The 14,251-nt window shown below is 42.6% G+C and overlaps 4 protein-coding genes across 4 annotated transcripts in view; all 4 read left to right on the top strand.

Moving 5' to 3' along the window:
• The window catches only part of LOC145410937 (uncharacterized), a 98,121-nt gene that overhangs the window by 57,660 nt on the left and 26,210 nt on the right, over window positions 1-14,251 (top strand). The gene's annotated exons all lie outside the window — the stretch shown is intronic.
• Window positions 923-2,495, top strand: LOC145410939 (uncharacterized). Its single transcript, XM_080280993.1, has one exon. It carries the CDS (start codon window positions 1,503-1,505, stop codon window positions 1,875-1,877), a length of 375 nt encoding a protein of 124 aa, XP_080137119.1. The 5' UTR covers window positions 923-1,502; the 3' UTR covers window positions 1,878-2,495.
• Window positions 5,676-11,992, top strand: LOC145410953 (zinc finger protein 131-like). The gene is made up of 6 exons (XM_080281009.1): window positions 5,676-5,683; window positions 6,134-6,140; window positions 6,317-6,541; window positions 9,018-9,382; window positions 10,108-10,123; window positions 11,750-11,992. The coding sequence occupies exons 1-6, from the start codon at window positions 5,676-5,678 to the stop codon at window positions 11,990-11,992; spliced, it is 864 nt and encodes a 287-aa protein (XP_080137135.1).
• Window positions 9,391-10,104, top strand: LOC145410938 (uncharacterized). Its single transcript, XM_080280992.1, has one exon. It carries the CDS (start codon window positions 9,482-9,484, stop codon window positions 9,989-9,991), a length of 510 nt encoding a protein of 169 aa, XP_080137118.1. The 5' UTR covers window positions 9,391-9,481; the 3' UTR covers window positions 9,992-10,104.

The following is a 14,251-nucleotide window of genomic DNA, read 5'->3' as shown; positions in this document are numbered from 1 at the left end:
CCACATAAAGAAGAAGCTCTGTGGGCCAGTTGCGATGAAACAAGATTATGGGCAGTCAAATAGCTCTCAGCCAGGTGGAAACGTCACCAAAATATCCTCCTCACAGCAGAGTTTGGAGTTGGGTTTGGGAATGGTCGGTGGGATGTTGTCTGAAATGGGCAAGCCAGGCGGGTCAATGTTGAATGTGTCTGGTGTACCTCATGTGGATCAGACTTCAGTCCTGCCTGCTACCACCTTGCCAGCTGACCTCATCAATGCTTACACTGCTCTGGCTGGCACCTCGGATTCTGGCATAAATCTTGGGGGTGGTGGTGGTGGTGGTGGTGGTGGTGGTGGAGGAGGGGGGGCAGGCTCTGTTGATGTTCATCCTACAGTTAGCCACAGTTAAACATACCAGGTAGCATTGCATGCAAAATTAGGTGGCATTTAAAGCATTTACATGTATTCACACTGAAGATCCTGGCAAATGGAACAACTGCTTAAATAAAATGAAAACTGAAGAATAAAAATGATGTTTCTGTACATATTTAAAGTGGGTTGCTGCTTAATCAGGTTAGTGAAGAAGTGTGGGCATAGTGTATCTTAGTGAAGGTGGGATCTCTTGTCCCCAGGGCTGGGAGGTGAACGTGACCCCCTCTCAGTATGGTGTTGGAGGGGCCAGCACAGGGGAGCTGGTGTCCGACTGGTTGGGGTCTAGGCTGATGGGGGTGCAGTACCGGCAGAGGGGCGGGGCTGAGGCTGGGGGAGAGGTGAAGCAGCACCACTGCCCGTACTGCACCAAACAGTTCCGCCGCAAGGACCACCTCACCCAACATGTGCGCATCCACACTGGTGAAAAGCCCTACACCTGCCCTCGCTGTGGCCGTGGCTTCAACCAGAAGAGTCCCCTCATGTACCACCAGAGCATCTGTCGATAGTCCTGTTGCCGCATCGCTGAAGATTGTGTGTACTGTATATTGTTACAGTGTCATCCTGGCCTCCATTCTCACCTAGAGGAGGGGTGAGGTAGGGCCAGAGAGTTAATAGAATCCTCTCATGTACCACCTGAGCATCTGTTTATCGTGCTGCCACTGCATCGTGGAAGCTTATAGGGTGCAGAGTTTGTGTTTTATTACAAGAAGATTTTATACTGTACAATATTTTGAAGAAGCTTCATTGAAAGTTTTGATGTGGCTGTGAGAAGCTAACTTGTCATGTACTTTGATGAACACAACTGCAAGCAAACACTGCAATTTTGAGCTGTGAATGAAGATCTGTGTAATTTGAGTGAAATGTTTGACAGAATTATATGTTGTTTGTTGCCATTTTGCTGTGTACTCTATTCCTGTACTGTGTTAATTGGTGTTGACCATAACTGAGAGATTTTCGGAAGTTGTGAGTAAAGTGGAGCTTTTTTTAAATAATAGGACCAGTACAGTAGCATGCTAAGGGAGGAGAGCGGCGGTGTGTGACGAGGCACTCATGTGTTGCAGGCCAGTGGTTGTGATGGTGGTGGTGGTGCCATGGGCAGGGTGGCAGTCAAGCTGCCCCACCTCTGGCTGACAGGCGAGTCGTGCTTGGCCGGCCGCCCATCAGCCCTCACACAGCAACAACCACAGCAACAGCAGCATCACCTCCAGCAGCAACAACACCATCTCCCACAGCTACCTGACCCCCGTCCTTATGCATGTACCTTCTGTGGCCGGCGCTTCAAGCGTTCGGATCATAGGCGGCAGCACGAGCGTCTTCATACTGGTGAAAAGCCTTATGTGTGCCCCGTTTGTGGCGCCAAGTTTGCCCAGCAGAGTGGCCTGCATTACCACAAGCTTAATGCCTGCCGTGGATCCTCACCAAGGACATCAATAGAAACCACCAAGCCCAGTGAGGCCCAGCGCTAACATACTGTACTTTCCTGGACACTCAGCTGTGACATGTGTAGATACTACTAAACCCAGTGAGACCCAGTGCTGACCTATACTTCCCTGGATGCTCAAGCCATGATGTCAGACCTCCCACCTCTCCCAACTCCTCCACCAAACACAGCTCCATCACTGCACCAGAACCACTTATCCCTGACTCTGCCGTAGAATGTTTAGTTATAGAAAATGGAAATTTTGTTATTACCGTTATACTGTACTGCCGTTCCGGTAAACAGAAGTTGTGCAATGTTTTTGTTTTGCCAGCATAACAGCCTAGATGATCGTGTATTTAATAATTGAGACACTATTTATGTGTGAGTGCACAGTCATATATTTATATTTAACTACAAAGCACATGAATTCTCCTTTTTCATATTTTCCCAAAGGCATATTGAAATTTGGCTTTTTGGAGCTGTGCCATAGTTCCATAAATATAGAAAAGGAATGTATGAACTTGCCTGTGCATTTAACAAAGAGAAAAAACAAAAATAGAAAATTAGGAGTGATGATTACAAGTAGGATGTCTACTTGTTGATGTGATTTTGTTTGTAAGTGACATTGTTTGTATTTAAACCAAACAATAAATTTTGAACAGTGTTATTTGTTTAACATCACATTTATTAATAATTTTAATAAAAAAGGTTGTAGGTGGGTGTGCTCACCATCCACTCACTCGATATAGTGCTGCTTTGGGCATCTGCCCTTTCCTCTCTTCCTTCCTTCCTCTTCTGTTTTTCTTTCCTTCATTCTTTCCTCCTCTTGCCTATGGGTGACTCTACCTGTACACTGAGTGACAAGCCAAATTGTTTCCTGTACACCAGGTAACCATTTGCTATGTTGGGTGGTTACCATATAACCAGATTATGGTGCCTGGTGGTTTAGTGAGTAATTAAGGCACTCCAATCAGATTAAGCCTGTGTAGGTTTAAATCCAAGGGGTGGTTGGTGTTTATTGCTCATGTAATGCCAGTCAGGGATGAGTGAGTCTGGTCACTCATCTTAAATATTAGGACCATCTTGCCTAGCCCTGGTCTCCTACACTCCTCATGGGGCAATATAAGATTGGATGATGGATGGATGGATATAATAAAAAGATTGTGCAGTGGTTTAAAATTGGCAGCATTTTGATTGATGGAAATGAAATCAGAGTTTTAATACTGGTGTGGAAATGGTTTAAGAAATAAAGACTACAAATATGGAAGATGTTTGGAGATGCAGTATGTCTGTCTGTCTGTCTGTCTGTCTCTCTCTCTCTCTCATTTTCATAGTTTAATTCACCAAATGACAGACTTTTCAAAATGAGAGTTAGGTAAACCCCTTCAGTTTGATTTTTTTTTTCCCCCCAGGTTGAATAAAATAATGCAGAGATAGTGAGAGAGTATTTACAGTACTTCACAGTATTTTTATTTATATATATATTTTTAAGAAGAATGTCTATCTATCTGTCTATTGCCAGACGCCTCAATCCCATTTGGGATGGCCACAAACAAATCGCCTCCACGTCGTCCTGTCCCTGGCCATTTCACTGCCCTGCTCCCAACTCACACCCCCGTCTCTCATATACCTCTCCACCCCATCCCTCCATCTCATCCTCGGCCTCCCCCTCCCTCTTCCCCCCTCCACCTCACTCACATACACTCTCTTCATCAGTCTTTCACCCTCCATCCTCTCCATATGGCCAAACCACCTCAGTGTGTTCCTCATAACACTTCCTATCACATCCACATCCACACCACAACGCTCCTTTATATCCTCATTTGTCAGCCTGTCTCTCCATGTGACTCCACAGGCTCATCTTAAATAACTAATTTCCACTGCTCTCACTCTTGACTTGTCCTTCCAACAACGTCCAAGCTTCACTTCCATACGTTAGAGTTGGTATCACAATACTGTCATGTAGTAACTTTTTCACTTCTATGCTCACTTCCCTGTTTCTTATCACTGCTTTCAAAGAAGCAGCAACCTTTCTTCCCTGCTGTACCCTTTCAAGCACTTCACCCTCCAAACCTCCATCCTTACTCATCACACTACCCAAGTACTTAAACGTACTCACATTTTCCAATTCCTCACCATCCAACCTCGCTATACATTCATTGACTTCACCTCCCTCAAAGACCATCACTTTACTCTTCCCTACATTCACCTTTAGATTCCATTTCTTGCACACTCTCGCAAACTCATCCACCAAGCCTTGCAGCTCCCCTTCGTCTTCACTCAACAACACAGTATCATCTGCAAACAACAGTACGGGGAGTTTCCAAACACTATCCTCTCTCACCAGGGTCACTCCAACATCCCCTACCCTACCTTGTACCTCTTATATTACCCCATCCATGAACAGACTGAACAACCATGGAGACATGACACATCCCTGTTTCAACCCAACCTCCAAAGAGAAAAATTCACTTAGTTCACCATCCACACGCACTGCAGCCTTTGCAGCCTTAGCACCATCATACATACTCTTCACAGCATCCAGCAACTTTCCATCTACTCCATATATTCTTAATACTTTCCACAATCCATGTCTATCCACCTTGTCATATGCTTTCTCTAAATCCATGAAAGCCACATACAACTTCTTTCCCTTCTCTAGAAACTTTTCCACTAAAGATCTAAGAATGAATATCTGATCTACACAACCTCTTCCCTTCCTAAAGCCTCCCTGAATGTATGGGTAGATATTAAATCCAACACTACCATTGCATCATATTTTATTAAAATTTATTTTATCAGCATAAGGGAGACATATTATTAAGGGGTTGGTGAAGGCTATATCTAACTTTTGCAACTCAGAGCATCCTGAACTGATAATTATCTGGTGGTGATAAGAAAAACTCACTATGCTGAGCAGGTTTATGGGTGGAGGCGGGATCTTGGTCATAGGGGTCTGTCAAGGTTCTTAGGTCAGAGCTGATCCTGTTGTGTGATAACCCTAGTCCATTCACCCTTCCTGATCTTTCTCTTTTATACAGTGAAATTAAAGCCCTTCCCCTACTTTTTTAGTTTCTGTACTGTGAGGATACAAGACTGTATGAAAGAACTGGATGTTTGATATTGTGGAAGTGTTTGTGTTTGGAGTTGGTTTGGTGTTTGTGGGTGTAAAAAGCAGTACTCTACCTTGCACTTCATTCCAGTCAGTAAAATACTTCCAAAAACAAACACCAAAAAGGCTTATCCGCCTATAGTAGGAATTTGTCGTCAACGTATTGTCACATCTTTTAGAAAGGCTTTGTTGTGCTTGCGTGATTTGGCCTCTTTCACCAATTGGTGGATCCCCTTGCCGCTTGATCTTTGGCAGCCTCCTTATTCAGCCCCTTATCCTGTAGGTCACTCTATGACCTCATCCCAGGTCTTTTTTGGTCTTCCTGTTGGAACCTCAACCCTGACATTTGCACGTCTTGCTTCTGCACCTAATTGTCATCCTTCGTCCTCATAGTGTCCTGCAGTGGGCTTATATAAATTTTACAGTTAGAGTTAGTAGAGTTATGTAATCTGTTAAACCTGGGGATGTCTTTCTTTTTATTCTTGCCATTTCCTTACAGTTACGTTCAGGATAGGGTAGACTTTATGAACTGGAGGGGTTAGATATAGCCTTAATAACCCCTTTAGTTTGAGATTCCTTTCCAAAATTGAATAAAATAATGGTTGCAGCAAGAGTAAGATAAAGCAAGGATATCAGTAGGATTCAAGCAGTTAATGACACCACACCACCACTTACATCATCACCCTTTTACACCACAACGTATTATTAGAGGCGTAAACAGTTTATAAAGATATGAACAGGTAAGTTTCATACTGCCATCTCCCATATACATGACCTTGTATCCATATGATGATTTCTTCATGGATTTGCTACCTTTTGCACATTGATGTCTGCTACATTTTTTTTTACATAGATTGTTAGTGTAAAGGACTGCTCTACTGTACTTTCAAACCATCAGAACCTGGTCGTTTCCTACATGCCAAGTCATTCACAGTAAAACGCCACAAAAATATTTATTGAAAATTGCATTTACCAGTATACTTGTACAGTATTATGTGTGGAATACAGTATGTGATTTGCACTGCTGGAATCTATAAGAGAACCTTTGCTTGGAAGGTTGTAGGGGATTAAGGCTAATGGAAGGTTATTTGAGAAGAGAATATCGAGTGTATAGGAGTACTGATAATCTTTGGAGGGGTTATGGTAGTATCTGCATTTGTTATGTTATCCATAAATTTGTCTGTTTTTAGATCAGGTGTGAGTAATACTATGAGTAGCTGATAAAGTACTAGGGAATGAACAATCTGCAGTTGTAGCTCTGGTCTGGAGGGAAAGGATCTAGATTTGGGTGAACCACAGATAGATGATTGGCAAGTGAGGATATGTGCAGTTGACGGACGAAGGAGTAATGTCCACTCTCTTGTCTGTTGCAGAGTGGCGGGCAGGGGGTGGTAGCGGCGTGTGGGTGGCCGCAGGTGGGTGAGGGCAGGCCGTGGGTAGTGGGTGCGGGTGGTCCCTGGGGGGTGGGAACACGCCAGGGTAGTTGGGTGGTGAAACCGGGGGAACGAAGATTTGTTTGTGGTGTGTGTGGCCGCAGCTACAAGCGCCGAGACAATCTGAGCCAGCACCAAAGGAGTCACACTGGGGAGAGGCCGTATGTGTGTACCCGCTGTGGTTCGGCCTTTTCCCAGCGCTGGGCCCTCCACTACCACCGTTTAAAAGGCTGTGTTGCCAGTCATGAACAGTTGAATGAAGGAAAGAAAAGCCCTCATTGATCATTTGTATGTAATACAGATACTGTACTGATGTGTGAAGAAAAACGGACGCACAAGAGCTGTTTAGATTTTGAAGTATGGAGAAGAACAGAGGGATACAAGCTGTATTGCCAGTCATGAGTAGTTGAATGAAGACAAGAAAAGCACTCCATTATACTTTAAATGTGACATATTTTGAAGATTGAAGAAGAACAGAGAATTGGCGTGAAGTTTTTCTCAGGGATGACTGTTGATCGGAAGATTAAGAAACTGCAGATATACCTCATACAAACAATACGGTGTTGATGGTGAAGGATGTAATTAAGCTGGAAGTTTGCTTGTTGAAATGACATTGATGGGTGATGGAACTGAAGAGGATAGAGGTGGCTGTGATGGAGTATGATGGTGCTAACATGGATTCTGTATGTTTGTAATAGGCATTGAAGAGAAAAAATTGTTGGAAGAAATTTGAGAGAACATAAGTAGCTGTGATTGAGTATGGCGAGGCTCTGTGTGTTGATAGGAGAAATAACAGAGTCAAAGATCTCTTGTGAAGGGAGGGAATGTGGTGGTGCTAACTTTGGTTATGTGTTCAGTGTGTGGTGATGCTAACTTTGGTTCTGTGTACAGTATTGGTAAAAGGAATTGAAGAGGAAATTTGAAGTTTGATGGTGTTGACACAGTTTCTGTATGTTGGTAGAGGGAATCAAAGAGGACGATGTTAGCTGTGCTGGAGTACGGCAATGCTGGTTTGGGTTCTGTATATTGTTAGAGGGAATGAAGAGAACAGAGGCTAAGTTGAACTGGATGCTTGCTTGAAATTTTGACAGCACTGTGGATAGAAAGAATCGAAGAGGACAAAGATAGCTTTGGTGGAGTATGGCGGTGCTGACGTGGGTTCTGTGTGTTGCAGGGTTGGTGGTGGCCTGGCCGGTGCAGTAATGTAACCTCTGCCCCAACCTGCCCGCATTGTGGCCGCTGCTTCACCCGCCTTGACTCCCTCAAGCAACACCTTCGCATCCATACTGGCGAACGACCTTACAAATGTCGTCAATGTGGCCATACCTTTAAACACCGCATGGCCATCAATCGCCATCGCCATAAGTGTCCACCCCCTCCACCCTCGCCTCCAGTTCCAACTCATTTTTGGAAGCAGGTGTGAGGATATGAGAGGAACAGCTCTTATCCTCTGTTTTTAGAAGCAAGTGTAAGGATATGAAAGAAACAGCAGCTCATATCCTCCAACTACTGCATGGAAACAAGTGCAAGAGATAGAGGGGACAACGGCATACATTTTTTCTTGCTCAGTCATGCAGCGCATATGGAATCATGAAGAGGAGTTTGTGTGTCACATTATTGATGACCACAGAGTCCCAGTACAGTAGTAATAAGTTTTATGTATCTTTTCAAGGAAATTGAAGATTGTGCCATTACTCTGATCAAGGGAAATCAGATTCCAATAGTGAAATATATTTTTCTATTTAAAAAAAAAAAAGGAAAAAAAAAAAAGAAAGGGAAAATTTGAGGGGAGACTGTAAATATTGTATGCTAGTTGTTAGTGCAATGTGTCAGTACTATTATGAAGAAATGACTTAGCCATATTTTAATACATTGTGCTTTATTTTCAGTAGTGTATGGATATGTTGTATAACATCATTCTTGTAAATTGTACATGATGTACAAACTAACATATTAGATGCATATGCCATAAATTTTATGAAATTTGATTTATTCTGAGATTTTAATAAAAGTTCCATAGAACTTATGCAATTTACTTGTCTTTATTTTCAGCCTGCCCTTTGCACTTGAGGGAGAGTTTTAGGAAGAGTTTTAAGCATTCTCGGTATTTGGGGAGGGGGGGGGGGGATCAAATAATGTATTGATTAAATTGGCAAATGCATGAAAAATGAAAGGTAAAGCAGACTGTTTTTGGTGGAGATCAGTGTACTATATAATGTACGTCGTTCATCGTACTTTATTCTGTAATGTTAACGGTGTACTAGTCTTTGCAGTAATATGAGAGAAAGAATGTCAATGAGAAAGTCAGTACTAATCTTGGCAGTCATATGAAAGTAATAATATCAGTTGGAAAACAACTACACTTTTGTTAAGGAATGCCCTTTTTTGGGGAGCAATGTTGTACTTTGCAATGCAGTATTAGGAAACTTTTGTAAGCCGGGTACGGGCAGTAACATCATAGAAGGAGTTTGAGGTACAGTACAGTATTTGCGTTGTTTGTGTCGAGTGTTTTCCTTTGGTGGCACAACTGGTCCAAATGTGGTGGTGTGAGAGTCAGTCTGGCTGTGGGGCAGGGCTGGATGTACAAGTGAAGGGAGGGCAGTTTTGGTGCGGTGAGTCTAAGTGGTGGTGTTTGTTGCAGGGGCGGGCAGGGCGGGACGCAGCACCAGGGCCCCTGGTTGGCCGGACACAGCGGGGCTCGTACGATGCCAGCCGACCTCATATTTGTTCATTCTGTGGCAAGCGCTTCCTGAACACGAGCCACCTGCGTGACCACCTGCGACTTCACACTGGGGAGCGCCCCTTCACTTGCCACACCTGCGGCCGATCGTTCGTGCAGCGGCAGCACCTGCGGCAGCATGAGCGTGCAGCCAAGTGTTCTGCCCCTGTTTGCCTCACATGCAACCAGACTTTCCCTAGTAGGGATGCACTCTCCCTGCACATGCAACTCCACCTGATGCCCCCTCCCTCTTCCTCTTCCACCGCCACCACCTTCCTACCTCGGCCGTGACGCCAGTAAGAGCATAATATTTCCTAGCTAGTTACTGTGCTGCCAGATGCTCAGTGCCAGAGGCCTGACAATGTCTTTGTGTATCGTTACAGACGATGCGGTTAATACTTGGGGAGTTGGGTGAGGCGGGCGGCGGTGACGGGGCCAGCGCATTCCCTCGTAGGGCCGCTCCTACAGGTCTCACCTCGACTGTGGGATCTGGCACTCTGGCTGGGGGCTCTGTTGGCCAGTCAGCCCCAGACCTTGACATCTTGGAATATTGCCTCAGTGATGCAGTGGGGGACCAACTTCCAGGGGAGCCACGGTCACCCGGGGCAGGGGTGACTGCAGCCCGTAGTGTGGGGGCCGACTCCCTTCTCTATCAGTGCCGCCCCTTTGCCTGTCGTTTTTGTGCCAAACGGTTTAAACGCAAGGACCATTTGGTAGAACATGAACGCACACACACAGGTGAACGACCTTATGTGTGTGCGGTGTGTGGCAAGAGTTTTGCAAAAAAGACCAACCTTAACACTCATACTCGTAGTCATCAACAACAACAACAACAACAACAGCAGCAACAGCAACAACAGCAACAACCTTACCTTCACCATTTACATGCAGCTTAGTACCACTATCACTATGATAATTGCACATCTCAGTTTTCACATTAGTCAGTTTCAGTTGCCATATTACACAATTGTTAATTGTTAAGCAAATAGTATTTTCTATTATTTTCCCACAGGAAGATGTACGAGCCTGTATTTCATTCTGATGTATTTTATACAAAACCTATTCAAATGAATTCCTTTGTACAATAAAAGTGTGATACTCAATGTGAGTTTTCCTAAGTGCAGCCTAAGACTGGAACACCCTCTTATTAATCTATCTATCTACAGCCCGACGCCCTAATCCCGCAGAGGGTGGCTGCAGACAAAATGCCTCCAAGTTGCTCTGTCACCCACCATTTGACTATTCTCCTCCCAACTCACTCCCCCCCTCCCTCATATACCTCTCAACTCCATCCCTCCACCTCATCCTCGGTCTTATTAACATTATATATATATATATATATATATATATATATATATATAAAACTGTAGGTACTGGGTTAAAGAAGGGCACATTGACAAGTAAAGCTGGTATTTGTGAAGGAGTATCCTATCATAACCCCTTCAGCCTGGTGGCATGTTGTATTTTATTGATTTATGATACACCCACACAGGTTTTTAGAACTTAAAAAATATTTTTATTTATGATAGGCCTAATAAAGGTTGCATTATCTCCTCCAGATCAAAAAGTATGTCCCAGGCTAAAATAGTATGATGATGGCATAAATAAACACCGATGTCATTTAGTTTCAAGGGTGTAAGTTGTAGGCTTCCCTTTCTTCCTGACTTTCATGCAAGAAGTGATGGACGGTGAGAGACATTCAATTACAAATTTACAGAGAGCAGATGGTACAATATCATTAGCTGTGACAACTCTGTTGGCTGTGCGATTGAATTTTGAGTACTGTACTTGTTTTCAGCCCTTCATGATGATGGCTTAACATTATGAGACACAACAGATTACCCATGATGGGTGGAAGCAATGGTATCTCACTTTTTGTAGTCTGAGAAGGATCCTGTGTAAAGAGAATACTGTATTGTTCTTCATAAGGAATATTTAGAGATGGAGAAATACACCAGCCAAAAATGAATCTTCTCTAGGATGCTAATGGAAGTTCTGGCGTAAGAAAGGACCATTGTAGTGTACCAGGAGAAGGTTAGTAATACCATAGTAGTGTAACAGGAGGAGGACAGCAATACCCGTGTGTAGATATTAATTTCGGGAAGATCAGTGTATTGTATCTTGAATCTCCGGTATTATATATATAATCCTATTTTAATTATAAAAGGAGAAGTTCGGACCATTGTTACATACAGTAGATGTAGTCTCTCTCTCTCTCTCTCTCCATTCAAAAAAATCTATCCCAAGCCAAGTATAATCCTCTGGAGATGGCAGGAGTAAAAAAATTAGACGCAGACATCCCCATGTGTAGTGGGTTAATATCCACTGCCACGTATGGTTGTAGGTATTGAGTGAACACCACTACCAAGTGGGGAGGAGGGAGAAAGAGAGATTGATTAACAGTGTATGAGAGTGAGGTGGAGGTGGAGAGGAAGAGGGAGATGGAGAATGAGGTGAAGAGGTTTATAAGTGAGGATGGTGTGAGGTGGAGGGAGAGTGACCTGATGGTGGAGGGCAGGGTGACATAGAGGCAATTTATACATCGTCACCCCATCTGGAAGGAAAGCATCTTCGGTATAGATAAACAAATAGAACTTTAGAATGGTGGGCCAGGTTTGCATTGTAATGGTGGGGTGTTGTTGTGGTCTTTGCAGAGGAGTGTGGCGGAGGTGGTGAGCGTGACGACAGGGGAGGGAGGTGTAGTGGGAAGCGCTGGTAGACGCTATGCTTGTAGGGCGTGTGGACGCTCCTTCAAGAAAAAGGACCACGTCAAGGAGCACTATCGGGTTCACACTGGGGAGAAACCGTTTGTGTGTCCACTCTGCTTCAAGCGTTTCACCCGCGGGCGTACTCTCAAGACACACATCACAATGGCTCACTCTCAGGCGCATTTGTAGCCAGTTGCAATAGTCTTTTCCTCTATACAGTACGGCTTTCTTGTGTAATTCATGCCTGTTCTTCAATACCACTCTCTTATGTAAATCATACACACTTTCAAATCATATGTATACCACGTCCTTGTGTACTGTATATCATACCACTTTCAAATCATGTGTTCCGTAGTTTATTATCTTTATTTATTTATTTATTTTTTTTATGGCTCATTTTCCTTTCCAATTGAAGCCAGTATAAATCATGTTCTTTGGTCACCCTTTCCAGAATAATGATGTCTGTTCCTTATTACCGCTTTCTTTAGGTGCATCTTTATTTGATGCTTGTTTGTTGATCATTCTTGGGTGGATCTGTTGCCAGAATATATCTTGTCTGTGGCACAGTACAATACTGCTTTATTTAGTTTTATTTTATAATAAGTGCTACCGTGGATTACCTTCAGGGGTATTACTGAAGTATTAAGATTTTTTGCTTGTCATTGGACTACATATTATATTGAAAATCACCATCATTAATCATTTTGCTATCTGCAGTCAGTCCTCCCAAAGAGTCTAGGATATATTGTAACACAACCTTAAGAGAGTTGTACTCTGGTTACGGTAGTAGCACAGAAAATATATTTTTTTTTACATCAAAACAACTTTACAGCAAGATTAATCATAACTATCTTTAAGTGACAAAAAGCCATCAATTCATAAATCAAATAACTTTACAGTGGAACAACTCTTCGGTGAAGTAAGTTTTAAACAGGAACTAAGTATAAGTCATCTAAGATGACAACACTTTTTCACTTTATGTTTGTGACTGCCTGATAATTTTTTGTAGTTGAAACATTTTGTAATGAATGGGTTAGAAACAGTCTCCTGTACCTCCACAATCCAAGGTTTTCACTAAGCAGAATAGAATCATCCGGCATGAAGACGTTTTGAATAAAGATGTCATTGTATCAACATGTAGATGATCGTACAGAACAAGTCCATTGTTCTATCTTTTGCAGTATAATACAGCAGAAGGATGGTGTTAATGATACCAGGACACAAGGACCCAAACATGAAGAGGGCTTAGAAAGCAAGGCAAGAGCTATAAGTAATAAATGTTCTTCAGTAATAAGCATTGTAGGTCTAATAAAATTGATCATCTTTGCACACTTTAATAGTGTTATCAGGCCATGATGCACCAGGACCCCAAAGTGTCTCTCCCTTGGCCTGCATATTATCTTTCAGAGCATATTCAGCAATGAGCTACTGATAATAAGCATGCATCAGGGTCGTATTCTGTGTGGTTTTGGAGTTTCTGAATGATATGTATTCTGCACATTACATCTCATTATCCTCTTGTATATTATTTGTTCAGACTAGTTGATGTTAAAACAACATAAATAGCATACAAAAGAATATTAGGTGTAATATGGATAGTGTTTATCTTTTAGGAGGTGATGTTACATGACCACCAATGCCACCTACAGTATAACCCTTTGTCTTATCAAGGGGCTTCACAAATGATAGAAATTGTTGACTGCACCTTTCCAGTCTGTTTTTAAGAACATGAATGTTATTTATAGGAATAATATCAGATTTTAACTGTTAAGTGACGTATTATCGCTTGAAATATATTTCAGAGCTTTAAATATATTACTCATAACAGGGTATTCAGATTTATCAAACTGGATTGTTTCTCTAGTTTGGCACACCACCCTCCAGCACTAAATTATATGCTTATGGCATTGGAAATTTGTTGCAGAGAAAAAATGTGGTAATATATTTTGGATGCCCATACTTTGCCAAAGGATTACCATATAGTGATTTTAGCATTTAGTCCTGTACTCGCAAAAGCAGCTAGTCGATATGATAGCGTTTTCAGTCCTCTGATTGTATCTACCATGAAAATGGTCACCATCACATTTGAAAACAGAAAGCAAAACTTTTCAAACACACTGTCTGTTCTGTTAATCCCTTCAGTGTAGTGACGTAATGTACATTTTATGCTCTGCTACCAGATGAGTTCATTCAGTCAAAGAGAGTGCCCAAGTAGTGAAGGAGTAATGAAAACTGTGTGTAATCCCTCCGGTTTGAGCAGTCTCTCCCAAGATGAATAAAAACATAAGTTGATAACATAAGTGTAGAAAATGAAAAATGCATCATCAGGTTGCAAGGATCACCACAATAAAGTATTCATTGGTGTGTGGGCATAGTGGCATGCTGCTGTGTGTTTTGGTACATGAATGGTAATTATGGTCCAGGCCTTGTTTATTGGCACAAGTATAG

This window comes from Coenobita brevimanus, chromosome 87 (assembly GCF_032717465.1).
Source record: "Coenobita brevimanus isolate Jiangsu-jjx chromosome 87, ASM3271746v2, whole genome shotgun sequence".
NCBI classification, from domain to species: domain Eukaryota; kingdom Metazoa; phylum Arthropoda; class Malacostraca; order Decapoda; family Coenobitidae; genus Coenobita; species Coenobita brevimanus.
This window is presented reverse-complemented; position numbering and strand designations above follow the sequence as displayed.

Excerpts from the sequence above, each read along its gene's own strand:
- LOC145410939 (XM_080280993.1), top strand. The coding sequence starts at position 1,503 with ATGGGCAGGGTGGCAGTCAAGCTGCCCCACCTCTGGCTGACAGGCGAG.
- LOC145410953 (XM_080281009.1), top strand. Across the intron at positions 6,542-9,017 it reads ACACTGGGGAGAGGCCGTAT|GGGCGGGCAGGGCGGGACGC; the intron begins GTGTGTACCCGC and ends TGTTTGTTGCAG.
- LOC145410938 (XM_080280992.1), top strand. The coding sequence starts at position 9,482 with ATGCGGTTAATACTTGGGGAGTTGGGTGAGGCGGGCGGCGGTGACGGG.